Source organism: Panthera tigris, chromosome A2 (genome assembly GCF_018350195.1).
Source record: "Panthera tigris isolate Pti1 chromosome A2, P.tigris_Pti1_mat1.1, whole genome shotgun sequence".
NCBI lineage: Eukaryota > Metazoa > Chordata > Mammalia > Carnivora > Felidae > Panthera > Panthera tigris.
In genome coordinates, this window is record NC_056661.1 from 58,816,518 (window position 1) to 58,842,725 (window position 26,208).

General features: G+C 43.1%; 1 protein-coding gene across 1 annotated transcript in view; it reads left to right on the forward strand.

Annotated features, from left to right (window-relative positions):
• TXNRD3 (thioredoxin reductase 3) overlaps nucleotides 1-22,810 on the forward strand; it is a 79,357-nt gene extending 56,547 nt beyond the window's left edge. The window contains exons 14-17 of the mRNA XM_007097388.3: nucleotides 1,287-1,394; nucleotides 19,029-19,124; nucleotides 21,693-21,827; nucleotides 22,039-22,810. Of these exons, the coding sequence (XP_007097450.2) occupies nucleotides 1,287-1,394; nucleotides 19,029-19,124; nucleotides 21,693-21,827; nucleotides 22,039-22,101 (402 nt within the window). The 3' untranslated portion in view covers nucleotides 22,102-22,810. The remainder of the gene's footprint in view (nucleotides 1-1,286; nucleotides 1,395-19,028; nucleotides 19,125-21,692; nucleotides 21,828-22,038) is intronic.
• Nucleotides 22,811-26,208: the final 3,398 nt, after the last annotated feature.

A 26,208-nucleotide genomic window follows, 5' to 3' on the forward strand; every position in this document is an offset into this window, starting at 1 on the left:
ACCAATAGAGGGATACCTGGTGGCGTGTTGATTGGTTTTTGTCTTGGGTAATGAGAAATACTCACTCACGTGACGCAAACTGAGGGGGTTTCTTACAAGGATACTGTAAATTAGTAAGTTGCAATGCGCAGTGACTCTGAATAAGCGGCATTCTGGGACCAGGCCGCACTGTGTTTGGAGCTAGAACTGGGTCTGGAGTCACGGCTGCTCTGGGGGTGCTCTGCTTCACAGGGTGCTCTTCCATTAGCCTAACTTGGCTACGGCTCTACGGCCACCAGGGGATTCTTTCTTTGCTTCGAGCTCAACTTCCTGCAAAAGAAAGAATTTGATTAACGTAGCTTATCTTTTTCTACATAGGTTTCTGGCCAGCTTATGCCTTGGCTTTCTTTGTCACCCTTGACCTAATCACCAACAACCTGTTGGCAAGGTTGGGGGGCCACATAGTGCTATGGGCAGTGTCGCCCCTTGAGGGGCTATGGATGGACGGGCCTAGAGACCTCTATCTCTGGTTGTACCCTCTATTGTTTCTGTGCTGCTGCACCCTTTCTCTCCATGCAAGGTTTTTATGACACTTCCGCCAGTGTGTTCCCGTTCTCCTCCAGCTGTCACAAAGACACCCTCTTCCAGGCAGAGATGCCACCTGCACTCACACTCACTTTCCCACAGGCAGGTGCACAGAGCTGCTGGGAGATGCGTGTAGGGCTCAGGGTCTGCAGTCTCCCTGTGATGTCCACTCACACCCTGCCTTAGTCTCATAAGGGGTCTCTGGGGGCTCTGCCAGAACCACAGGACCTATGAGATCCCGGTCCCCACATTATCCCCCCCACTGTACATACACCATCTCCCCTTGATGGGTCCAGGGCAGTCACCCCCTCCAACACTGTCGAACTGCTTCTTTGTAGTTATGTGAACGGCCAAGGGTGGTCTCAGCTCCCACCGAGATAGTGTGATTCTCGGTTGCCTGGTAAAGGTATTCTGGGGGAGCGGGGTCTGGAATCCCGGGGATGGAAAGAAGACATTTTAGAGAGTCTCTGGAGGCACTCCACCCCTACTGCTCTGTTTCAGAAACGGAAGTCGGGTGTGGGCTCTGGGAGAGCTGGTCTCTGCCCTGGAGTTGGGCTCGCCCCATCCTTTTGGGTAACTTCGAATGCGCCGACGCAGTGATAGGGTAAAATGAGTCACATTGAACCGGACTTCCTTCTTCTCCTTCTGTAGATGTATGTAATATAGATGTTTGCTGTGAAAAGTGTCCCAAAATAAGCAGATGTAATTTGTTTATCTTTCAGTGTGAGTACATTAATGTTCCGACTACAGTGTTTACTCCTTTGGAATACGGCTGCTGTGGATTATCTGAAGAGAAAGCTATTGAAGTGTATAAAAAAGAGAATCTCGAAGTAAGATTGTGTTTTAATTTACTGCTTACTTTTTTAGAAGTTCTCTTTCTGTCAACTGACTTTGCTGTCGCTTTTTGTTTTGCACATTACCGTAACAGTTGTATTGTAGGAAATCATATTCCTGTTTTAGGAAAATTAGGAATTCAGTAATTTAACTCTCCTTGTCTAGCTAATAATAATACAGCTGGGGAAAGGGAGACATACAACGTATGCATTAGGACCTAGGGTCACAAGTGACAAACGTCTATTGGAGTAAGCTTATACGAGGAAGCACAAGTTACTATAAAACTTTTAGGAATGCGGGAGGGGATCAAGGCCTCAGGAAGAGCTAAGAACCAGGAACTGCAACTCACGTGCATGCGGTTCATTCTTCTGCTTTTTGCACACGGACTGTATTTGCCCCTGGTATGCACATAGCAGCCAAAACATGGCCTTTCTTCGACAGACGAGTTTATCCCATAGTGCTGGTCTTAGGAGGAATCGACTGACTCACTGTTTCTCAGTCTCAGTTCCAAATTATGGGAGATGACATCTGATGGGTCCAAATTGGGTCAACCGTGCACCCACTTCCATTCCACATGGCGGTAGCCAGGCTCGTGTCACATCCACACGGCTCTGGAAACCTGCATTGTTTATGGCCTCCGGTGGGTGGGGGGTGGGGGAGGAGTTGGGGGGTGGGAGGTGGGACAGTTCCCAGGGTTGTCAGCCTGTTGTGGGCTGTGGGCTGTCAGATTCCCAAAAAGATGTCCTCCATACACGTTTATTTCCACCTCCCTGTCGCCCCTGCCCCATCCAATCATAACAAGCTTCTGAGTAAATATTTTCTTACGTTGTATTTTGATGAACAGGTTGAATGGGTTTTTTTCGGCACACCCTTCCAACATAGGGGGGATAGGGAGGAGTAAAAAGAGCAGGAAGATGATTAGTACTTGATGTTTTCAGCAAAAGAGAATTGAAATATCGTTCTTCTCCCTTGAAGGCACCTCAGTTACTGGGAATTCCTTTAAGTGACAGCACTAGTTAAGTGGCCTTATATACATTTCTCGTATACATGATTAAAACTTTATAATGTTGGGGCCCCTGGGTGGCTCAGTCGGTTAAGCGTCTGACTCAGCTCAAGTCTTGATCTCAGGGTCATGAGTTCAGGCCCCATGTTGGGCCCCGCACTGGGATTGAAGACTACTTAAAACTACATATGTACTTTATAATGTTATTTTAGATGGTTGTTTTCAATGAGAAGCAGACGTTTTAGAGGATAGTATTTGATCAGCGTTTGTAATTCCTTGTAGGAACGGGTCATTTATTTTCTGCAGTGGTGAACTTTGACTTGAGTTTTGGAACCGTGTGAACAGTTACAGGTTTAACGCTTAGTTCAAAACATTTGAAGTTAATGAGAAATTAAGATAGAAAGACAGGCACATGAGAGGAAGAATATAGAAGGCTATATGCCAGACAGAGGAATGTCTTTATAGGAAAAGAGTTCCCTGGGTTTCTGGGATTATGTCAGGACCTTTTTCCTAAGGTCACTGCAGATCAACTAACCTTTTCTTTCTTTCTTTCTCTCTTTCTCTCTTATTTATTTATTTATTTATTTATTTATTATTTTTTAAATTTACTAATCAGAAATTTGGTCTATTATTTTTTTAAAATTCCTGTTGTGAAGAGACTTGGGGAAGCCTCTCAAAAACACATAGATAATGTTTTTTCAAAGTGAGGATATCGAGGTGGGAAGAAAAAAGAATAGAATGGTGTTAGAAGAAAAAGGAATGTTAGAAATTATATTTAATATAAAAAAAACCCTCAAATTTGTTAGTTTGCAGAATTCATGCCATGAAGTCCCATAGACTTGCTTTAGAATTAACCTAAAAATCTACCTCTGCGTTTCCTGCCACCTGACTGGGGGAGGGAGAATTGAGGGAGATTTCTCAAGTTTTCACAAAACAGGCTTTGAGATATGGTGAACAATAGCCTGAAAGTATCCCCTTCGTAAATATAATTATGGGTTTTATAGAGCTGTTTCTTACTAGAGCCAGAAACGCAATCCCATGGCATAATGCCACAGCACAGTATATTAAAAAAGTAATTCCTGAAGAGGCCAAAATATGGCTGTGTTGATGTGCTGCTCTCTGGTAAAATACAAAATTTTCAAGTGTCTAGAACCAAGGTTTTAACCTGTTTCAATATGAATTCCTTTGGGAGTCTATTAAAATCCTTGGTTCCCAGGGAAGACTCCCTCTACATGCTGATGTACCTGAGAGCCATCCTTAAGGCTTCCTTGTTGGTCACCATCAATAGTTTACCAGGAAGTGCTGTCAGTTTTGCTCCTAGAGTATGTCTTGTGTGTTCCTGCTTCTTTATATCCGTGCCCTCCCCAGCCTATGTCAGTCCACCATCATCTCCTGTTCTCCCTGCGTTCAGCTCACTCTTAGTCCACACCAAACTGGTCATCACACATCAACCAGAAGAGCTTTTAAAAATATAGATCAGGGGCGCCTGGGTGGCTCAGTCGGTTAAGCATCCGACTTCGGCTCAGGTCATGATCTCATGGTCCGTAAGTTCGAGCCCCTCGTCGGGCTCTGTGCTGACAGCTCAGAGCCTGGAGCCTGTTTCAGATTCTGTGTCTCCCTTTCTCTCTGGCCCTCCCCTGTTCATGCTCTGTCTCTCTCTGTCTCAAAAATAAATAAATATTAATATATATACATATATATATATATATATATATATATATATATATATATAAATCAGTTATGCCCTTTCCCAGCGTAAGGCTTTTTGATGATTTCCCGGTGTTCAGAAAATACTATCTGAACTCATCACTGTTTGTAAGAAGAGGCATCATGTAATCAGGCCATTCGCGTTGCTGTCTGTCCTGCTTATAATGGTCCAGTCACACTGGTCTACGGTTTGTTCTAAAAACTCACCATATTTATGGCACAATCTGTAGGCTTCTAGTTCCCCTTGCTTATTACTATGATATGGAAAAGGTGAGACTAAGCACCCCTGCCAACACTAGGGAAATTATTACCTAAAGGAGACAGATAAAAAGAAACTGTATGTTTTTCCCCCAGTGCAGTGATTCCATTCCTGATACTGCCACTTAGGAGAAGAGATAGAAATGAGAAAGAAAGAGATATCGGGGTTTCTCCTGGGTGAAACAGCCCACTCTCTTCCTACTGAATACGTGTTATGTGGAATGAGGGAGCGGGGGAGTAAGATCTGTACTGACTGTTAAGGTCATGTTGACCATCAAAACCACTCTATCGGCCAAAGCATAAGAGACTGTTAAAAACTGAGAACAAACTGAGGGTTGATGGGGGGTGGGAGGGAGGGGAGGGTGGGTGATGGGTATTGAGGAGGGCACCTTTTGGGATGAGCACTGGGTGTTGTATGGAAACCAATTTGACAATAAATTTCATATATTGAAAAAACAAACAAACAAACAAACAAAAACCACTCTATCGGGGCGCCTGGGTGGCTTGGTCGGTTAAGCGTCCGACTTCGGCTCAGGTCATGATCTCACAGTCCCTGAGTTCGAGCCCCGCGTCGGGCTCTGTGCTGACAGCTCAGAGCCTGGAGCCTGTTTCAGATTCTGTGTCTCCCTCTCTCTCTGCCCCTCCCATGTTCATCCTCTGTCTCTCTCTGTCTCAAAAATAAATGTTAAAAAAAAAAAAAAGAAGAAGAAGAAGAAAAAAAAAACCACTCTATCGCTGAGCTACCAAATACCTTGGAACCAAAAGAAGCAGATGACTGAGAATAAAGTTCATCACGTAGGAAGGGTTGAGATACGGATGATAGATATGCATAAACAAGGATGAGCCAACGTAAATATAATTCACACCTTGCAGTGGAAAATCCGACAAGTGGTCCAGAAGTGGTATTCGGAAATGTGACAGAAGAAAGCATCCTTATATTAAAGAATGACTGAATTTGAAGATTGAAATGACATACCATTTTCTAGGAGAAACTGATGTAGCACGATTGACACAAACATGTTCTAGGTAAGCTAGTCATTCACAAGGCCAATGAACCAACCTGGCCCCAGGCTTTTTTATAAGGACATTCAGTGCCAAAGACAATAGAGTGATGTGGAGGGAAAGGGATCTGCCTTTAAAAATAATCTCTCAAGGATAGGGGGATAGTAAAGGAGAGAAACAGCAATGAGATCTTGGGGGAAAAAGGAGATAGATGAGTGGTAAAAAAAAAAAAAAAAAGGTTATAAACAGGTATTGGGAAAGTCAAAAAACAACTTCACTTCTCATCAGAGTCATCAAGCCTCAAAAATTAGGAACGCCATGTAGTTCTGGGAGGGACTTGGAGGGGCCAGCTGACATCATCAGAAAGCCCATTTAAGAAAGAGTGAGGCTCTCACCTCCCTGACACTCTACAGAGCACTTTCCACACACTGGTAAATACCTGGACGGTTATTTTCTGGAGATAGATAAAACCAAATCCTCTTGACTGGGGGCACTGGAATCAAATGAAGATGTGGGCGTTATCCCAGCACAGTCCTGAAATGAGCAAATATAGTTCCTCCCACTGAGCTCCCGGAACTCTGGCAACCATCTGTCACCCTTGTCCGGCCAGAGGTTGGTAGAGTCTGATTTCTCCAGGGACTCTGACAAGCCCATTGAGAATGACCTGAAGATACTGAATAAAGGTCCCCAAATAAACTTCCCTGTTAGATAATTGGACAGTAAAGTTCAGATTCAGTTTGCTGTAAACATGAGCTCAAAGCTTTCAAACTTTGAAAAATATCTTTAATTGAGGCATAATTTACTTAAAGAAAAATGAAGATTTATTGTGTGTGTGTACAGTTTTATGAGTTCAAACAGTTGAAACCGTCATTAGAATCAAGATAAAACACAGTTCTATCACCCCCAAAGTCAAACATCTTTTTAATTCCCAGCATTTAATATGAGCAATCAAAGGTTATCAAACTTGCAAGAAACAGACTGTACCTATGCACAGGAATAATGTATTACACTCATGAACAGAGACTAGGACATCTTTCAGAAGTAACATTAAGAGAACCAACAGACACCTGTTGTAAATGCAAGAGATGATAGCAGAAATTTAAAAAACCCAATTGGATGGGCATTTATCCCAAAGGAATGCAGTCTTAACATGTATACGTGAATTTTGTAGCAGCTTTATTCATAATAGCTCCAAGTTGGGAAAAAAACAAATATTCTTCAGCAGATGAATGGTTAGACAAAAGGCGGTACATCCATACCAGGGACTACTACCCAACGATAAAGATGGATGGACAACAGTGATGTTATGGAAAATGGCGAAGCAGGAATCCATCCCTTCACTGAGACAACATCTGAACTGGTGGGAAATGGTTGAAGCAATTCTTTTGGAACCCTCGAGCCTAGTTGTGTACTTTCAGTGCCCAGAGGAGAACTTGAGGACGAGGCTAGGGATCTGTGGTGGGTTTCTGTGTTTTCCTAATGGCTGACATCCCACAGAGCCAGCAGCATGGTGGGTAGCTGCTGGGTTGGTGGCCTCTGTGCCTGGTGCAGCTGGCTGGTGCCAGAGTGGGCAGTAAGGACCTTGTCCTCCAGACATTGGGGTGGTGTTTTGACTGCTGATCCTTGCTTCTGTTGGCTGAGGGTTCGGCACCAACCTCCACAAGCTGAAGTGGCTTCCCTGCTGCAGTGGGACTTCAAGAGAGAATACTCCCTTCTCCCCCCCCCACCTCCTTTTTGGGAGTCAGGCATTTAAGGACATCTTTATCAGGTCCCTGGCTGACCTCTGAGACAGTGGAACAGAAACCACAACAATGAACATATAGTATGCAAAAACAGTTTGGAAATGTCATATGTGGATAACTCTAGCCCTCAACAAGCAAGAAACCCTAGCCATCTCTGAGGTGTGGAAATATATAATTTCCAGGTACCATATTCTAATACTCAGAATGTCCAGGCTTAAGGGAAAAAACACAGCATATATTCGTTTGCCAGGACTACCATAACAAAGTACCACAAATTGGGGTTTAAACCACAAAATTCTATTGACTCACAGTTCTAGAGGTTAGAAGTCCACCATCAAGATGTTGATAGGGTTGTTTCCATTTGATTTCTGTGAGGGAGAATCTGTTCCATCCCTCTTTCCTAGTTTTGGCGTTTTGCTGGCAGTCTTTGTCATTCCTTGGCTTGTAGATCTTACCTTTCCTTGGGATTCCCATTTGTGTGTGAGATTATCTAAAACTTTCCTTTTTTACAAGGACACCAGTCACAGTGGATTATGGGAACCACCCTACTCTAGAATGACCTCATCTTAACTAATTACACATACATTGACCCTATTTGATCACATACTAAGATACCGTGGGCTAGGACTTCAACTTATGAATTTTTTGGAGGACACAGTTTAACTAGTAACAACCTACCAAAGGGGGGGGGGGGGAAACAGAAAAGGAAAAAAGAGTTTGACAGAGACTGTTCCAGAAGAAGCCCAGACTTTCGAATTATTAGTCAAAGACATTAAATTGACTATTAAATCAATGTTAAATATATTCAGTGAGCTAAAGGAAACTGTGGACAAATAACTAAAGGAAATCAGGAGAACAGTGTCTGAACAAAATATCATTCCAGAGATAGAAATTATGAAAAAGAACCAAGAAGAAATCCTGGAGATGAAAAGTACAATAACTGAATTGAAATACTCGCTCGAAGGGTTCAGCAGCATATATGTAAGTATGCAGAAGAAAGCATCAATGAACTTGAAAATAAGACCATTGAAATTACAGTCTGCACAGCAGAAAGAAAAAGGAATGGAGAAAAATGACGAAATCCCAAGAGATGAGTGGGACAGCATGAAGCATGCTAGCCTATGCCTTAAAAGACTCCCAGTAGGAGATGGGAGAGAATAAGAGGCAGAAGAAATATTTGAGGAAGTAATGGGCAAAACTTCCCAGATTTGATGAAATAGTCAACCTACACAACCAAGCAGGGTAATCTCAGAGATCCATGCTGACAACTACAATCAAATTGTTCGAACCCTAAGAAAAAGAGCGAGTTTTAAAAGCAGCCAGAGGGAAGCAACTCATCATATGAAAAGGTCTTTCACAGGGTAAACGGCTGATTTTTCATAACAACGGAGGCTGGAAGACAGTGGGGTGAAATAGTTAAAGTCCAGAAAGAAAACTATCATCCAAGACTTCTGTATCTGGCAAATCTGTCCTTCAGAAATGAAGGATATATATTTTTTTATAAAATTTTTTTTCTTACGTTTATTTATTTTTGAGAGAGAGCATAGGCAGGGGAGGGGCAGAGAGAGAGGGAGACACAGAATCCGAAGCAGGCTCCAGGCTCTGAGCTGTTAGCACAGAGCCCGACGCGGGGCTCGAACTCAAACCGCGAGATCACGACCTGAGCCGAAGTCGGACGCTTAGCTGACTGAGCCACTCAGGTGCCCCAGGATATATATATTTTTTAATTTATTTATTTATTTTGAGAGAGAGAGAGAGATAGTGCAAGCAGGGGAGGGGCAGAGAGAGAGAGGGAGACAGGATCCACAGCAGGCTCCGCAACATCAGAGCAGAGCACAATGCGGGGCTTGAACTCCCAAACCGTGAGATCATGACCTGAGCTGAAATCAAGAGTCCGGCGCTTCACTGACTGAGCCACCCAGGCGCCCCCAGAAATGAAGGATATTAGGATATTTTCAGAAAAATAAAAACTGAGTAAATTTACTAGGAGACCTGCCCTAAAGAAATGCTGTAAAGACTCCTTCAGACAGAAATGAAAGGACACTAGAAGCTATCGTAAAAGTCAAAGAACACTAGTAAAGATAACTTCTTAGGTGCGTAACCTGTTACTGCACTTTTGGTTTGGTTTGTAACTTCTCTCTTTTGGCTGTGTGATTTAAAAGGAAAATGTAGCAAACATAATTATAAATCCAAGTTAATGAGCATGCATTGTATAAAATGTGTCCTGTGACAGTTAAGAATATAAAAGGTGGGGGGGATGGAGGTATATAGAAGCAGAATGTTTGCATACTATTGCAACTAAGTAGGTATTATTCCAACAAGATTATTATAAATGTCAGGTGTTAACTGTAATTCCCAAGGTAACTACTATGATAATAACTTTAAATATACCAAAAAGGAAAGAATAAGGCAGTTAAAATGGTGCACTGCAAAAAATAAACTAAGTACAAAAAAGGCAAGAGTAGAGGAATTAAGGAGTGAAAGGCGTGAAAACCATATAAGACCTACAGCAGATATACACAAAACTAAATTCTCCTTTATCAGTAATCATGTTAAAAGTAAATGGATGAAGGTGTGCTATTAAAAGACAGTTTGTCAGATTTGACTTAAAAAATAGGATCTAGGGGCGTCTGGGTGGCTCAGTGGGTTGAGCGTCTGACATCAGCTCAAGTCATGATCTCACAGTTCTGGAGTTTGAGCCCCACATCAGTTTCATGGCTGAAAGCTCGGAGCCTGCTTTGGGTCCTCTATCCCCCTCTCTGCCCCTCCCCTGCTTACTATCTCTCTCTCTCTCTCTCTCTCTCTCTCTCAAAAAAATAAAACATTAAAAAAATAGGATCTCTATATGTTGTTTAAAGAGACTTTCTGTGGATATAAAGATATAGATTGAAAGTTAAGGATAGAAAAAGATATTCTGTGCAAATAATAACAAAAAGTGAGCTTTATTATTATTATTATTATTATTATTATTATTATCAGACAAAATATAATTTAAATTAAAAAGGTTACAATTGAGGGGCACTGGGTAGCTCAGTCAGTTAAGCATCAGACTTCGACTCAGGTCATGATCTCACAGTTCGTGGGTTCGAGCCCTGTGTGGGGCTCTGTGCTAACAGCTCAGAGCCTGGAGCCTGCTTCACATTCTGTGTCTCCCTCGCTCTCTGTCCCTCCCCCATTTACACTCTGTCTCTCTCCCTCAAAACTAAAATAAAACATTAGAAAAAGAAAAAGTTTACAGTAGAGAAAGGATTTATATATTGATTTAAAAACTCAATACAGTAGGGGCGCTTGGGTGGCTCAGTTGGTTAAGCATCTGACTTCAGCCTAGGTCATGATCTCACTGTTCCTGAGTTCGACCCCTGCATCAGGCTCTGTGCTGACAGCTCAGAGCCGGGAGCCTGTTTCAGATTCTGTGTCTCCCTCTTTCTGTCCCTCCCTCTTTCTGTCCCTCCCCCACTCATGCTCTCTCTCTCAAAAATAAATAAATATTAAAAGAAAACTTTTTTTAAATTCAATACAGCGGGGCTCCTGGGTAGCTCAGTCGGTTAAGCATCCCGACTTTGGCTCAGGTCATGATCTCATGGTTTGTGAGTTTGAGCCCCACATCAGGCTCTGTGCTGACAGCTCAGAGCCTGGAGCCTGTGGTATAATGTGTCTCCCTCTCTCTCTGACCCTCCTGCACTCACACTCTCTTTCATTCTCTCTCTCAAAAATAAACATTAAAACATTTTTAAAAATTTAATACAGCTAAAATATGTAACAGGTATAAACATATACAGCCCAAAAATATATGAAAACAAAATTGTCAGAAAGATAAATAGATATTTCTACAGTAATAGCTGGAGACTTGAAAATACCCTTTCTTCAATAATGGACCAGACAACCAGACAGGGGAAGGAAGTGGGTACTTGAACACCTATAAACCAATGAGACCTAACATACGTTAGGACACCCCACCCAACAACAGCAGAATACACATTCTTCTCAAGTGTGAATGAAACTTCTCCAGGATAAAGCAGCTGTTAGAGCAGAAGACAAGTCTTAATAAATTGTAAGATTAGAGTCGTACAAAGTGTCTCTTCTCATCACAGTAATGAAACTAAAAATCAGTAACAGAAGGAAAACTATGAAAAAAGGTCAACAGAAATGACAAACTTAGTAGATTGGCTAGGAAAAAAGAAGACTTGAATATCTGAAATCATAAATGAAAGTGAGAATATTCTTACTTTACAGAAATTATCCTTTTTAATTATAGAAGAATACTGTGAACAATTTTATACGAGCAAATTGGATACCTAGAGAAACTGTTCCATTCCTAGATACACTGTATAAACAGGAAAAGCTAAGTCACGAGGAAAAAGAAAGCAACTAGGAAGGTGACGGATCAATGGCGAATCAAAAAACCTCTCAACAAACAAAATCCCAGAACCAGATTGCTTTGCTGGTGAATTCTACCAAACATTTAAAGAAGAATAATTTTCTAACTTTACATGAGGCCACCAGTACCCTTCCACCATGGGCATTTCCACTACAAAAAAGCATAGATAAGGGATGCCTGGGTGGCTCAGTCAGTTAAATGTCCATCTCTTGATTTTAGCTCAGGTCGTGATCACACAGTTCATGAGTTTGAGCCCCTCATCAGGTTCTATGTGGCAGCCTGGAGTATGCTTGGGATTCTCTCTCTCCTCTCTCTGTCTGCCCCTTCCCTCATTCGTGCTATCTCTCTCTCTCTCTTTTTCTCTCTCAAAATAAATAAATGTTAAAAAAAATTAAGTACAGATAAAATTCTTTATGAATATTAATGCAAAAATCCTCAAAATTCTAGCAAATCAAATTAAACAGCATATTAAAAGGACTGTGTCAAAACTAGGTAGTATTTATTCCCAGAATGCAAGGATGGTTTGGGGTCCCTGGGTGGCTCAGTTGGTTAAGTGCCCGATTCTTGGTTTTGGCTCAGGTTGTGATCTCGTGGTTCATGGGTTTGAGCCCTGCATTGGATTCTGTGCTGACAGTGTAGAGCCTGCTTGGGATTCTCTCTCTCCCTCTTGCTCTGCCCCTCTCCTGCTCATGCCTGTTCTCTCTCTCTCTCTCTCTCTCTCTCTCTCTCAAAGTGAATAAACACTTTTTAAAATTTTAAAAAAAGAATGCAAGAATGGTTTAACATGTGAAAGTCAGTCAGTACCCTACTAATAGAAAGAAGAGAAAACACGATCATTTTGATGAAAAAAAAAAAAAGCACTTGACAAACTTTAACACTCATGATAAAAAAAACAAAGTAGGAATTAGGAGTTTCATTAACATGATAAAGGCTATATATGAAAGACCAATTTTTATTTTCTTGGTTCTGGAGGCTAGAAATCTGACACCAAGGTGTCCACAGAGTTGGTTTTCTCTGTGGGCCATGAGGGAAGAATATTCCAGGCCCCCCCTCCTTGGTTTGTACATGGCTGTCTTTTCCCGGTGTGTTCACATCATCTTCCCTCTGAGTGTCTGTGTCCTAATTTCCTGTTCTTATAAGGACATAGTTATACTGGATTAGGGCCACCCTAATGACCTCACTTTACCTCTTTAAAGACCCTATCCAAATGTGGTTACATTCTGGAGCATTAGGAGTTAGGATGTCAAAATACAGCTTTGTTTTGAGGGTGTGACTTAATTTCCGCCCATAACAGAACTAAATGAATTTAACTGAGCAAAGTTGCAGGGCATGAAAACACAGAAAAATCAGTTGTATTGCTGTGTACTTAAGATGAGCTATCCAAAAGGGAAGTTTAAAAACCATTGCAGTAGGGACGCCTGGGTGGCTCAGTCGGTTTAGCATCCAACTTCAGCTCAGGTCATGATCTCACAGTTCTTGGGTTCGAGCCCCGCGTCGGGCTCTGTGCTGACAGCTCAGAGCCTGGAGCCCGCTTTGGATTCTATGACTCCCTCTCTGTGTTCCTCCCTCCTCTCTCTGTTCCTCCCACACTCACACACACACTCTCTCAAAAATAAATAAAGCTTAAAAAATTAAAAATAAAAGATTTGGGATAAATTAGGGTTGGTCCAGGGAATATCAAATCTATGGCAAAACAAGATACTCTTTAATTCCATGGCAATTAAAAGTTCATGAGAGTAAAATAACCATAGTTTTACCATGTGACTCAGATGTGAATACTTAATTTTTTTAAATACCTTTACTGAGATGTAAGTCCTGTACCATATAATCAACCACTTAAAGTGTGCAGTTTAATGGATTTTAGACTTCAGAGTTGGGTCACCATTACCACAGTCAATTTTAGAACATTTTTATCATCCCGAAGAGAAGTCCTGTACCCATTGGCAATTGCTCCCTGTTTTCCTCCATCCCCTTACCAGTGGCTTGAGGCAACCATTAATCTCCTTTCAGTCTCTAGATTTGCTTCTTGTGGGCATTTCCTGGAAGTGAAATCATTCAGTATGTGGTTTTCTGTGACTGGCTTCTTTTTCTTAGCACCCGCTAGTTTCCAAAGTTCATCCTTGCTGTGTCAGTATCCGTGCTTCATCTCTTGTCCTGGCTGAACAACAATCCATTATATACGGATAATACCACATTTTATTTATCCATTCGCCAGTCGACAGGCATGTGGATTGTTTCCCCCTTTGGCTGAGAGAGCCGCCATGAGCATTCCTGCACACGTTCTTGTGTGGACATAATGCTGCCCGTTCTCTTGAGTATATACCTAAGAGTAGAATTACTGAGTCACAGGTTAACCGTATGTTTTGAGGAACTGGCAGACTGTTTTCCAAGGTGGCTGCACAATTTTACATTCTCAGCACCCACGTGTGAGGGTTCCAGTTTCTCCACAGGTTCACCAACGTTTGTTGTGGTCTGTCTTTTTTGATGATAGCTCTCTGTAGTGGGTTGAATGGTGACTCCCAAAAAGATATGTCTACAGCCCATTCCCCTGGAAGCTGTGCAGGTGACCTTATTTGGAAAAAGGGTCTTTGCAGGCGGAATTAAGTGAAGAATCCTGAGGTGAGATCATCCTGGATTTTCCGGGTGGGCCCCATACCCAAGGACAAGTGTCCCTATAAGACAGAAGAGAAGGCCAAGTGAAAACAGAAGCAGAGGTTGGAATTAAGCAGCCAAAGCCAAGAAACACCTGGAGATGTCAGAAGCTGAAAGAGGCAAGGAATCCTCCTTTTGGAACCTTTGCAAGGAGCCTGGCCCCACAGATACCTTGATTTCAGATTTCTGGCCTTCAGAACTGTAAGAATATAAACACCTTTTGTTTTAAGCCACCAAGTGTGTGGTAATTGGTGAGAGCAGCACTGGGAAACTAATACATCAATCTAGTGGTGTCTCTTCTTGGTTTCCATTTGCATTTGCCTGATGACTGTTGATATTGGGAATCATGTTATGGCCTTAATGGCTATTTGTGTATCTTTTTTTTTGGACAAATGTCTATTTAGATCCTTTGCCCTTTTATCTATCTATCTATCTATCTATCTATCTATCTATCTATCCATCCATCTATCTTATTTACATTTATTTTTGATAGAGACAGAGCACAAGTGGGGCAGGGGCAGAGAGAGAAGGAGATAGAAAATGTGAAGCAGGCTCCAGGCTCCGAGCTGTCAGCACAGAGCGCGACGTGGGGCTCAAATCCATGAACCAGGAGATCATGACCTGAGCTGCAGTTGGACGCTTAACCGACTGAGCCACCTAGGTGCCCAGATCCTTTGCCCTTTTAAAAATTGGGTTGTCTTTTTATTGTTGAGTTCTAAGAGTTCTTTGTATGTTCTACATACAGGTCTCGTTCCAGAGAGATGATTTATAAAAACTCTCACCCATTCTGTGCATTGTCTTTTGACTCTCTTGATAGTTTCCTTTAAAGCTCAAAAGTCTTTGGGGCACCTAGGTGGTCAGTTGGTTAAGTGTCCATCTTCAGCTCAGGTTATGGTCTCATGGTTCATGGGTTCGAGCGCCGTGTCGGGCTCTGTGCTGACAACTCAGAGTCTGGAGCCTGCTTTGGATTCTGTGTCTGCCTCTCTCTCTGCCCCTCCCTCTGTCTCAGCCCTATCCCCACTCATGCTCTGTCTCTCTCTCTCTCTCAAAAATAAATAAACATTAAAAAAATTATTTAAAGCTCAAAAGCCTTTCATTTTGATGAAATCCAGTTCATCTTGTTTTGTTTGTCTTTGATACCACATTGAATAAACTATTGCCCAATCCAAAGTCATGAAAATTTATACTTTTGTTTTCTTCTAAGAGTTTTATAAAAACTTTTGGCTTTTACACCTAGATCTTTGATCCATTTTGAGTTAATTTTTGCATATGATGCACAGTAGCGATCCCACTTCATTCTTCTGCATGTGAATATCCAGTTGTCCATGAACAGCTTTACCTAGTAAAGGAAGTACGATACTGATCTAGCTACGAATATAACTGTAATTGGGAGGAGGGAGGGTGGAGCATGGGACAGGAAGGATGTCCAGTGAGTGGTAGGGGCTGGGGAAGAAAGGGAGTTAAGTCCTCCTCTTCAGTAGAGGCAAGTCAGTAAATAAAGCCTAAAATAGAAAACTCAAGGAATAGCAACAGAAACATTTTATTTGGAAACAAGGAGGGAAATAAAATAAAAGAAGTGAAAAAGTGGTTGCCTCTGATTGATTGATATGGGCACGGGGGCAGAGAGAGTGTGTCAAAAATCATGCCTGGGGCGCCTGGGCGGCTCAGCTGGTTATGCATCCAACTCTTGGTTTCAGCTCAGGTCATGAGCTCACAGATAATGAGTTCGAGCCCCGAATCGGGCTCTATGCTGACAGTTCAGAGCCTGGAGGCAGCTTCAGATTCTGTGTCTCCCTTGCTCTCTGCCCCTCCCCTGCTCATGCTCTGTCTCTCTCCCCTTCAAAAATAAATAAACATTAAAAAAATTTTTTTAATCATGCCTAATAACTGTGCATAATTTGATAAAAAAGTAAAACTTAAAAGGGAAAAGCAATAACAGATTCTGAATAAGGAGAGGAGCAGGGAGATGAGCCTACTAGATATTAAACTTGATCATACAGCACAGTAATTAAAATCATGCCATAGTGACATACAGATGGATGGAAAGATGAGTGGAACAGAATATGAAACCCAGAAATTGATTTGGATGCTTAGAAGAATTCATGCATGGTAAAGGTGGTGTTTTATCTTAAATTATTTAAGGGTGTTGGAATAAGTGGACGGCCATTCAAGAGAAAAGTAAAGTTAGATCCATACTTCACACCCGCTTTGAACCAGGAGGACCAAAGACTTAAATAAAATAAAAATCTTCAAAGTACTAAAAGGAAAAAAACGGAGCAAAAACCCGAGAAAGAACGAGAGGGCAGTGGGACGCGTCAGTGCACACCCCTGTAATCCCTACAGCGGGCGGCATAGGACGAATCAGAAACAAGCGTGCAGTTGGGCAAATCTTGTTTAAAACCCCAGAGTTTTCATCGTCTCTCTTCTCAGCCTGTATTTTAGGAGCTACTATCTTGAGGTTATGAAACATTTATCTTTTCTTCCAGATAGCCACAGAGATTGAAAAGTTTGTGATAGAATACGCGGGAGGGGTGCCTAGGTGGCTCGGTTGAGCATCAGACACTTGATTTCCTCTTGATTTTGGCTCAGGTCATGCTCTCACAGTTCATGAGATCAAGCCCGGCGTCAGGCTCTGTGCTGATGGCGCGGAGCCTGCTTGGGATTCTCTCCCTCTCTCTCTCTCTTTCTCGCTCTTACTCTCTCACTCTCTCTGCCCCTCCCCCTCACATTCTTGCATGCACACATGCTCTCTCTCAAAATAAATAAACATTAAAAAAATAATAAAATGGGGCGCCTGGGTGGCTCAGTCGGTTGGATGTCTGACTTCGGCTCAGGTCATGATCTCATGGTTTGTGAGTTCGAGCCCCACGTCGGGCTCTGTGTCTGACAGCTCGGAGCCTGGAGTCTGCTTGGGATTCTGTCTCCCTCTCTCTCTGCCCCTCCCCTGCTCGCATTCTATCTGTCTCTCTCTCTCAAAAATAAAATAAACGTTGGGGTGCCTGGGTGGCTCAGTTGGTTAAGCGTCCGACTTCGGCTCAGGTCATGATCTCACACTCCGTGAGTTCAAGCGCCGCGTCGGGCTCTGTGCTGACAGCTCAGAGCCTGGAGCCTGTTTCGGATTCTGTGTCTCCCTCTGTCTCTGACCCTCCCCCATTCATGCTCTGTCTCTCTCTGTCTCAAAAATAAATAAAACGTTAAAAAAATTTAAAAAACAATAAAAAAATAAACATTAAAAAATTTTTAAATAAATACATAAAATGTGTGGGAGAGGTGTTTTCTTCTGTTAGATACAAGTTAAGTCTAACGTTTTTTATTTATTTTATTTTATTTTTAACGTTTATTTATTATAGAGAGACAAGAGAGACACAGAGCATGAGCAGGGGAGGGGCAGAGAGAGGGGGAGACACAGAATCCGAAGCAGGCTCCAGGCTCCGAGCTGTCAGACACAGAGCCTGACGTGGGGCTCAGATACACAAACCGTGAGATTGTGACCTGAACCGAAGTCGGATGCTTAACTGACTGAGCACCCCAAGCCCCCCAAATCTAACGTTTTTTATTACAAGTAACTATGTTCAATATCTTTCAAATAAAAATTTCATTATTATTACTTGTGCACCAACAGTTGATACTTCCCTAGCATTTAAAATAGTTATTTCTGGGAGATGGATTTGTTTTGTTTTGTTTTTTCTCACTTAGTGACTTTCTGCACTGCATTATTATGATAACCTTATATCATTTTTATAAAAACACTAAAGACTTTATTCAAATATAAAATACGTCATCCTATTAAAGGACAAAGAATCTGTACTTAAATCCTTCCATTGTGGATTTTACTCGGGAATACATTTCTTATCCTGACAGCTGATGATAATCCATCACCTTCTGTATGGAGCGATTAGAAGGAGCAGGCTGGGGAGACGTAGCCCCTGTGAGAGCAGGGCATGTGGTCCTCGTCCTGGTTCCACGCTGACCGAGCCGGATGGGGGAACCTTAGAGGTGCGCGCAGAGTGCTTGGAGTGACGGCTCTCAAGGAGCAGAGGTTGTGTTCTGAATATCCTTGAGCGGCTGGGACGATTTCATTTCTTCTGTTTTTCCTACATTTGGGGTGGCTGTGAACCTTGTAGGCAGGCTGTAAATTCACTGAAGCAGAATCGAAGTCTTTATTTACCTTCTCAGGTGACCAGGGCCTGCTGCATTGCATCCTATCAATGTTTGAAAATTGAGTTTAGTTAATTAGGAGATTTTTCTGGACTAACAGCTGAGCCAAGGTGGGGGGGGCGGGGGAAGAGGCCCACACACTTGTGTAGTTGGTATTTTAGGAGCTGTGGCCCAGGTGCTCCCATCAGACACAAAGTTGAGATCATCAAACTTGCAATTACTTTTTTTAAAAATTATTATTTATTTTTAATTTATATCCAAGTTAGCATATAGAGCAATAATGATTTCGGGAGTAGATTCCAGTGATTCATCCCCTATGTATAACACCCCGTGCTCATCCCAACAAGTGTCCTCCTTAATGCCCCTTCCCCATTTAGCCCATCCCCCCTCCCATAACCCCTCCAGCAACCCTCAGTTTGTTCTCTATATTTAAGAGTCTCTTGTGTTTGTCTCCCTCCCTGTTTCTATATTACTTTTGCTTCCCTTCCATTATGTTCATCTGTTTTTTTATCTTAAAGTCCTCATATGAGTGAAGTCATGTGATATTTGTCTTTCTCCAACTAATTTCGTTTAGCATAATACCGTCTAGTTCCATCCGCGTTGTTGCAAAGTGAACCTTGAACTTTCTGAAAGCTGCTACAGACATTATCGTCTTTATGTCATTGAGGAACGTATCAGGGAGTGGCTTTCACAGACACTAACCTTGGCCTCTGTCTCCCATGTCTTGCAGGTGTATCATACCTTCTTCTGGCCTCTCGAGTGGACGGTGGCTGGCAGGGACAACAATACTTGCTATGCAAAGATAATTTGCAATAAATTCGACAATGTACGTAATATGCTTGGAGGCTAAAAAGCCGTCATTTTAAACTGTAGCTTTTAATCTAGGATTGGGTTTGAATCGTCTTTAAAGATGGCTTTCAGGGCAAGGCAGAAATCCTTCCAACGGTTACCCCGTTGATGTATCTGTAGAGGCTGAACAAGTGGCTCACTAATACCTTCAGAAAAACAAAATCACTGAAAGTTGTCTCTTTCCAGAGCTGTCTAATTTGGCAGTGTAGAACCAGAGGATCTATGAAAGTTTTGGTCATCAACGAATAAAATGTAGGATGTGTGTGTTTATGTGCAGTTTATAAGCTGGACGTGTATCAGAAGCATTTAGAAAGCAATGCTTGGGGCGCCTGGGTGGCGCAGTCGGTTAAGCGTCCGACTTCAGCCAGGTCACAATCTCACGGTCCGTGAGTTCGAGCCCCGCGTCAGGCTCTGGGCTGATGGCTCAGAGCCTGGAGCCTGTTTCCGATTCTGTGTCTCCCTCTCTCTCTGTCCCTCCCCCGTTCATGCTCTGTCTCTCTCTGTCCCACAAATAAATAAAAAAACGTTGAAAAAAAATTAAAAAAAAAAAAAAAAGAAAGCAATGCTTGCATGAAGTGAAAACTAGGTAATTAAAAAAAATTTTTTTTTAATGTGTATTTGTTTTTGAGAGACAGAGCTTGAGAGGGGGCGGAGCAGAGAGAGAGGGAGACACAGAATCCGAAGCAGGCTCCAGGCTCTGAGCCGTCAGCACAGAGCCCGACGCGGGGCTCGAACTCATGAACCGTGAGCGAGATCATGACCTGAGCCAAAGTCAGACACTTAACCAACTGAGCCACCCAGGCGCCCCTGAAAACTAGTTAATTAACTGATTCCTAATGAAGGCTTTCATTAAAGAAGAATCTGTCAGGTGGAGAGCCGGCCATTGGAGTCTCTTCCCTGTTAACAGAGATGAGTTGGAATTGATAACTGAAAGCAGTTTATTTACGACTTGTAAATAAAGAAGGCTGAGTGCAGAAGGCAGTAGGACTTGGTCTCTCCCTTTTTAAGAATTTATAATCTTGGAGAGAAAACAAAATTAGATAAATAGGAACAGCAACAAGTGATGTTTGTACGAAGTTTACAAAGTAACCATCATCTTCTTGTTTAAGTCCACGTGTCTGGATCCATCTGGTTCTCAGCATAACAGAAAACAGGTGTCACAGGGTCATGGCCAGTTCGCATGTGCCCCAGTGCCTGAGGTGAAGTCAGCCAGAACTCCAGAACTTAGTCCCTTGGTCCTTGCAGAGGTGTGCAGGGCGGTGAGGGGGATGCTGGTCAGAAGTCTCCAGAAACACCCTGGGGCTGTGACACATTCACTGCCATGCGCCCGGGGGTGGTGGTAGTTGTGTGGTGCTTGTTGTGACTCTGGATGTGAGTGATGGAGCTTACTGTCCTGCCAGCGGTGGGTGGCCTTTCCCAAGGGAGCAGGCAGAGATGGTCTGCACGCGCCACTGCTGCCTACGTGAGTGGGATTGGGGTCACGTTGGTAGAGCCCCTGTTGAAGCCAGGAGCCGCCTGTGGTTTCCGACTGCTGGACCTGGGGCAGAATTTCAAGGTCTGTCGACCCCTCTTTGGACGCCTTCTGCTCTGTCCCCTGCCCCTCCTTTTACTCCTTCCCAAATTGCTGTTTCTAGAATATGGCCCTCGTACTTGCTCCCTTACTGTGGCTGTATGGTGAAAATTGTGAACAAGGTTTTCCCTTTCACAGACCTGTCTTCGTTTTCATTTATAAGTGGAGATTTCCGTCAGACGTCTCTCGTCGCTCTGGGCTCCTCCCCCTTCCCCACTTTGCTGCGCAATGCACCATCTCAGAGATCCCCAGTTCCGTGGGGCCCTGGGAAGTCCACTCCTCACCCCCACTCCCGTGGCCTCTGACGACCTGCCCCCTGAGAAACGCTGCCTTCTGTGACCATCCACCAGTAGATGTGCAGGAGATCGCATGCTCTTTGCACTTTCTCCAGATTTGGTGGGCAGAGACCCTTCTGCCTTCTCTCTCCTTATCTGTTGTTCACAGTCACTATTGAAGAGAAGAGTCTGATGAAAAAAACATCGGCCAAAGGACAGTTTGAATCTTGCTTCCTGTCTTGGTGGGTCTGCTCGTGCCCCTCCCTACACGCAGGACTGGGCAAAGCCCTGTGCTGGCCACTCCTTGATCTCCGCTTAGTTATGTTAGGAGCGGGGTAACCTGCTGTCTTAGAATTATTCTAGCGTTGGACTTTAATTCAGATTTGTTATGTTGCTGTTTAGCACTATCTCAGCATAATTTGGAAATTTACATCATACTAATGAACTCCTTCATGCAGTGGGTAAATTGCTTGTTCTAGTAAATTTGAGTGCAAATTAACTCTGGATGTGCATTTACTGGCTCATTTAACAGATTCTTACAGTGGTTCAGTTTCATGATAATGTTCTCTGCTCAGTTCAGCATTAGAGTTCTTTTTCTGTAGTAGATGCTGTAAATGTTAACTGTGAACTTGCAATAAATAGATTCCTGTTCAGACCATTAACTGACAGGGCTTCTCTTTCTTATGCTTGCATATTAAAGTATCGGGTGATAGGATTCCATGTTCTTGGACCAAATGCTGGTGAGGTCACCCAAGGATTTGCGGCTGCAATGAAATGTGGGCTCACAAAACAGCTACTCGATGACACCATTGGAATTCATCCCACATGTGGTGAGGTACGGAGATAGGTTTGTGTGTTTATTGATTTCAACTGGTGTCATTTGAAAAACTATAAAGCACATTGTCAGAAAGATTTTGTATTAGTAACTGCTTTGCATATTTTAAAGGTTAACGTCGATGTACTATTCAAAATGTGCTTTCTTAAAAGCAATACTGATACATCGATGGCTAAATATAAATGTGTTTGGCATTCTTCCTTTCGAACAGGTGTTTACAACTTTGGAAATCACCAAGTCGTCGGGACTGGACATCACTCAGAAAGGCTGCTGAGGCTAGCCCCGCTGCTGTTCGGTTTTCCTTGTCCCATCCCCATTCCTGTCACAGATAAGAATGCCCTCCCGTACAGTGAGTCCGTGCTGATGCACCTGCTCTCTTGCGCGGGACCAGCATGGAGATGGGAAAGACGAGGAGTCCAGACAGCAGCGGGCGTGTGCTCCGCGGCCTCGGCTGGCTGGGAGAGGCAGGTAGGCTGCCTCCTTGATGTCTTAGCTCGGAGCCCGATGTGAGGTGAGCTAAGGCCGATGGTCTTCCATGTCAGAATCGAGTTTCCCTCTGAGGGACCTTGCAAGCGCACAACGGATCCAAGTTAGCTTTTCTGGTGGCTGCCGGTTTTATCCCCTGGCTTCGTGGTTCCCGTGAAAGTATCTTCTGACTTACAAAACGGACTACAACATAGCGAGCCTTCAGTACGTGGGCCTGGGATTCCGCATGGTGGCTGATGGGGGGTGTCCTGGAAATGCCTTCGAGGAGCTGGCTGCGGGGCCCGGGTGCATTAGTAGAAACTCGTGCCCGCTATGTAGGTTTCGGTCTTACCTACACTTTACCCACCGTCAGACCCCTGCCTCGTGCCTCGCCCTGTCCTGGTTCCCGGTGGCAACAACCTTGGAGTCCTCACTTATTAGCATCTCCTGTCAGAGGCATGCTCTAATTTCTTCTCCACCTTGATCTTAAGAGTAATATTAAAAAGTTTTCAATACTGGATTATGTGAAATATAGCTAATTTGAAACTGTTGAAAAGGATTCAGTCCGTATCTAATTGTGGTCAAATGCAGTAAGTGAGTTTGGTGGTAGGAGACTCCATTTGAATCTGCACACCTGGTGGCGTCTAAAAGGCCCTTGAAGTGGGGGCCTATCCAAGGCCCTTGTGGAAAATCTGTTGTTTTCTTGGGGAGCACATCACAGAGCAGCCCAACACAGGGGATGCAGGCAGTGCTCTCTTGAACAGGACGTCAGCCATGAGCCCACTGTCACAGGATTGGACAGTTGTGCATATGTTTTAAAATAAAAATTTTAAGGGGCGCCTGGGTGGCTCAGGCGGTTAAGTGTCCGACTTCAGCCTAGGTCATGATCTCGTTGCTTTTGAGTTCGAGCCCCGCGTCGCACTCTGTGCTGACAGCTCAGAGCCTGTAGCCTGCTTCAGATTCCATGTCTCCCTCTCTCTCTGCCCCTCCCCCGCTCATGCTCTGTCTCTCTCTCTCTCTCAAAAATAAATAAACATTTGTTAAAAATTTAAAAGAAAAATTTTAAGATGGGAAACACCATGTGTAGATGAACATTTTGGCCCCCTCTCTGGAGGCAGGGAGTAGACAGGGCTGGAGTGAGGACAGGGACCCAATGACCTGACAGAGGATCTGGTCGATGAGTTGCTTTTTTTTTTATTAGGAAGAGAAAGATATAAATATAACTGCCTGTAAAGTAAGGCAGGGTGTCGTTGTTGCTGTAACTGAGGTGGGAATAGCAGTGAAAAGGGGGACGATGCTATTAATTTCCATTGGAAGTGAGGATGGGGGGTTGTTGATTGATCAGAGTTTAATGAAAGCAGCTGGATTTGAACTGAGCCATGAGGGATAAATAGGATGTCAAAGATTTGCAGCAATCTGGAGTGGCTCTGGGTGATGCTTTGGATGGGGTCAATGGAAATTCTAGATAGGTGTTTCGTTACTGTGTTGCTGAGCACCAGCCAAGGGTTTGCAGGACCCCAGGTGAAGTGAAACCAGGAAGCCTGGGAGTGGGTTCTGCTTTTCACTGAACATGGTACAAAAACGCTCAAAGCCCAGGTGAGGTTTCGAACAGGGAACTTCGGGCAAAGCTGAGACCCCGGTGGGCTTTTCCCCCCAGTGGGAGGGTGAGCGAAAAACATACTGTGTTTCACAGAAGCAGCAAGGGGGCTTGGCTGTGTTCTTAGGAGAAAGTAAATAGTTCACCCAAAGAATTTTAACCACTGTCCAAGTAACAGACCACTGGGAAGGCCAGTTTTCTTTCTTTGCACGGAGAAGATTGGGCTTAGATGTAAACCTGTCTGTAATTACCCCCCCCCCCATACTCTCCGGCCCCCCTTCATCTCTTTCCTCTAATCTCCTCTCCTGGGGGGAAGGTGGGTCGTAGATAATGGTGACAGGTTTACCTGGAAGGTAAAACTTGTATGCACCTAGTAACATGCAGATGCATACAGATTTGCAAGGAAACATCGACATCCTCTGTCATAGTGGAGATTTTAATATTCCTCAGTAATTAGATCAAACACCAGGAAAGTCCATAAAAATGTAGAGTCGAATAATACAATTAACAAGCTCGGTTTAATGAATTTAGGAAGGAGATCACATTCAACACAACTTATTTCAAGCGCACGTTGAATATTTATGAAATTTTCCTGTGCTAGTGCTAGCCTCAACAAATTTCAGAAGACCGGTACTGGGCAAGAAGATTTCAGCTGTGGAACTAACACTATGAACCTAGAGACCTTAAAGTCCATATAGTATGATGGTAAGTGGAGTATGGAGGTATTGTGACTGAAGTGAGGGGTTAGCAGAGAGTAAGCTGGAAAGAACTAGGTTAAAATTTTTTTTTTATGTTTTATTTATCTTAGAAAAGCACGGGAGGGACAGAGAAAGAGAGGGAGCCACAGAATCCCAAGCAAGCTCCAGGCTCCAAGCTGTCAGCACAGAGCCCGATGCGAGGCTCAAACCCATGAACTGCAAGATCATGACCTGAGCCGAAGTCAGACGCTTAACCAACTGAGCCACCCAGGCGCCCCTGGAATTCAGAGTTCTTAAAGGGGACTAGTCACATAGCTATGTGCACAGTCATGGTGCAGACCCCAAGTCAGGCGTGCATATTGGAAATCTTCATGTCAGGCTATAAGTAGCCTGGTTCATCTTGAGCCACTGCTTCAGGCATATATCATAACAACATTAACTAGTAACTATGCAAATATCCAGGAAGTTAGTTTTCAGGGGTTGGCCAGAGATCACTGCCCTGGCTACAGAGATAAGTAAGAAGTGAGTAAAATAGACCCTCTGCATTGTTTCCTCACAATACCAGAACAGAATATTTCATTGGATAGGATCAACAGCAGATTAGATTCCATGGAAGAAAAATATTAACGACTCAAAGACCTAATGATAGAAACTATCCAAACTGAAGGACAGAAAAAAGACTGGAAAATAATAGAAGACGACTCCGTGAACTCTAGAACAATACCAAGTGGTTTAACATATATAATTAGAGTCCAAGAAAGGGAAAGGAAGCAAAAGGCAGAACAATACTTGGAGAGGAACTTTATAAATTTGATGAAAACTATAAACTCACAAATTCAAGTCTTGTAAACCTAAAGCTTTACACTAAAGGCCTTTTTACCTTAGTCCTTTCTACCTAGTACATCATTCCTGGCTTTGAACAACAAGAAAATTACAAGGCATACTAAAAGACAACAAAGCTTGAAGAGACCGCTTCATATGGCAGAGATGTTGTAATTATTACACCAGGGCTTGAAGGCAACTATGGTGAATATCCTAGGGGCTGTAATGGAAAAAGTGGGCAACATGCAAGAACAGATGAATAATATAAGCAGAGAGATGGAAAGAATCAGAAAGAAATGCTAGAAATCAAAAACACTAACTGAAATGAGGAAATGCCTTTGATGGGATCATCAGGAGACTGGACATGACCAAAGGGGGAATCAGTGAACCTGAAGATAGGCTGATAGAAGCATCCCAAACTGAAACACAAAGAGAAAAAAAAGGAATAAGAAACACACACACACACACACACACCATCCAAGAATGGTGGGACAGTTTCTAAAGATGTAACATGTAATTTAAACACCAGAAAGAAAAGAAAGAATGGACCAGAAGAAATGTTTGATGTAGTAATAGCTGAGAACTTCCCAGAGTCAGTTACAGACACCAGACCACAGATCTAGGAAGCTCAAAGAATACCAAGAAAGATAAGCGTCCCAAAAGCTATAGCTAGGAAAATCATGTTCAAACTATAGGAAATCAAAGAGAACATCTTGAAATAAGCTGGGGCTGGGGAGACCTGACCTATAGAGAAACAAGGATAAGAATTACAGCAGCCTTTTTGTCAGAAACCATAAAA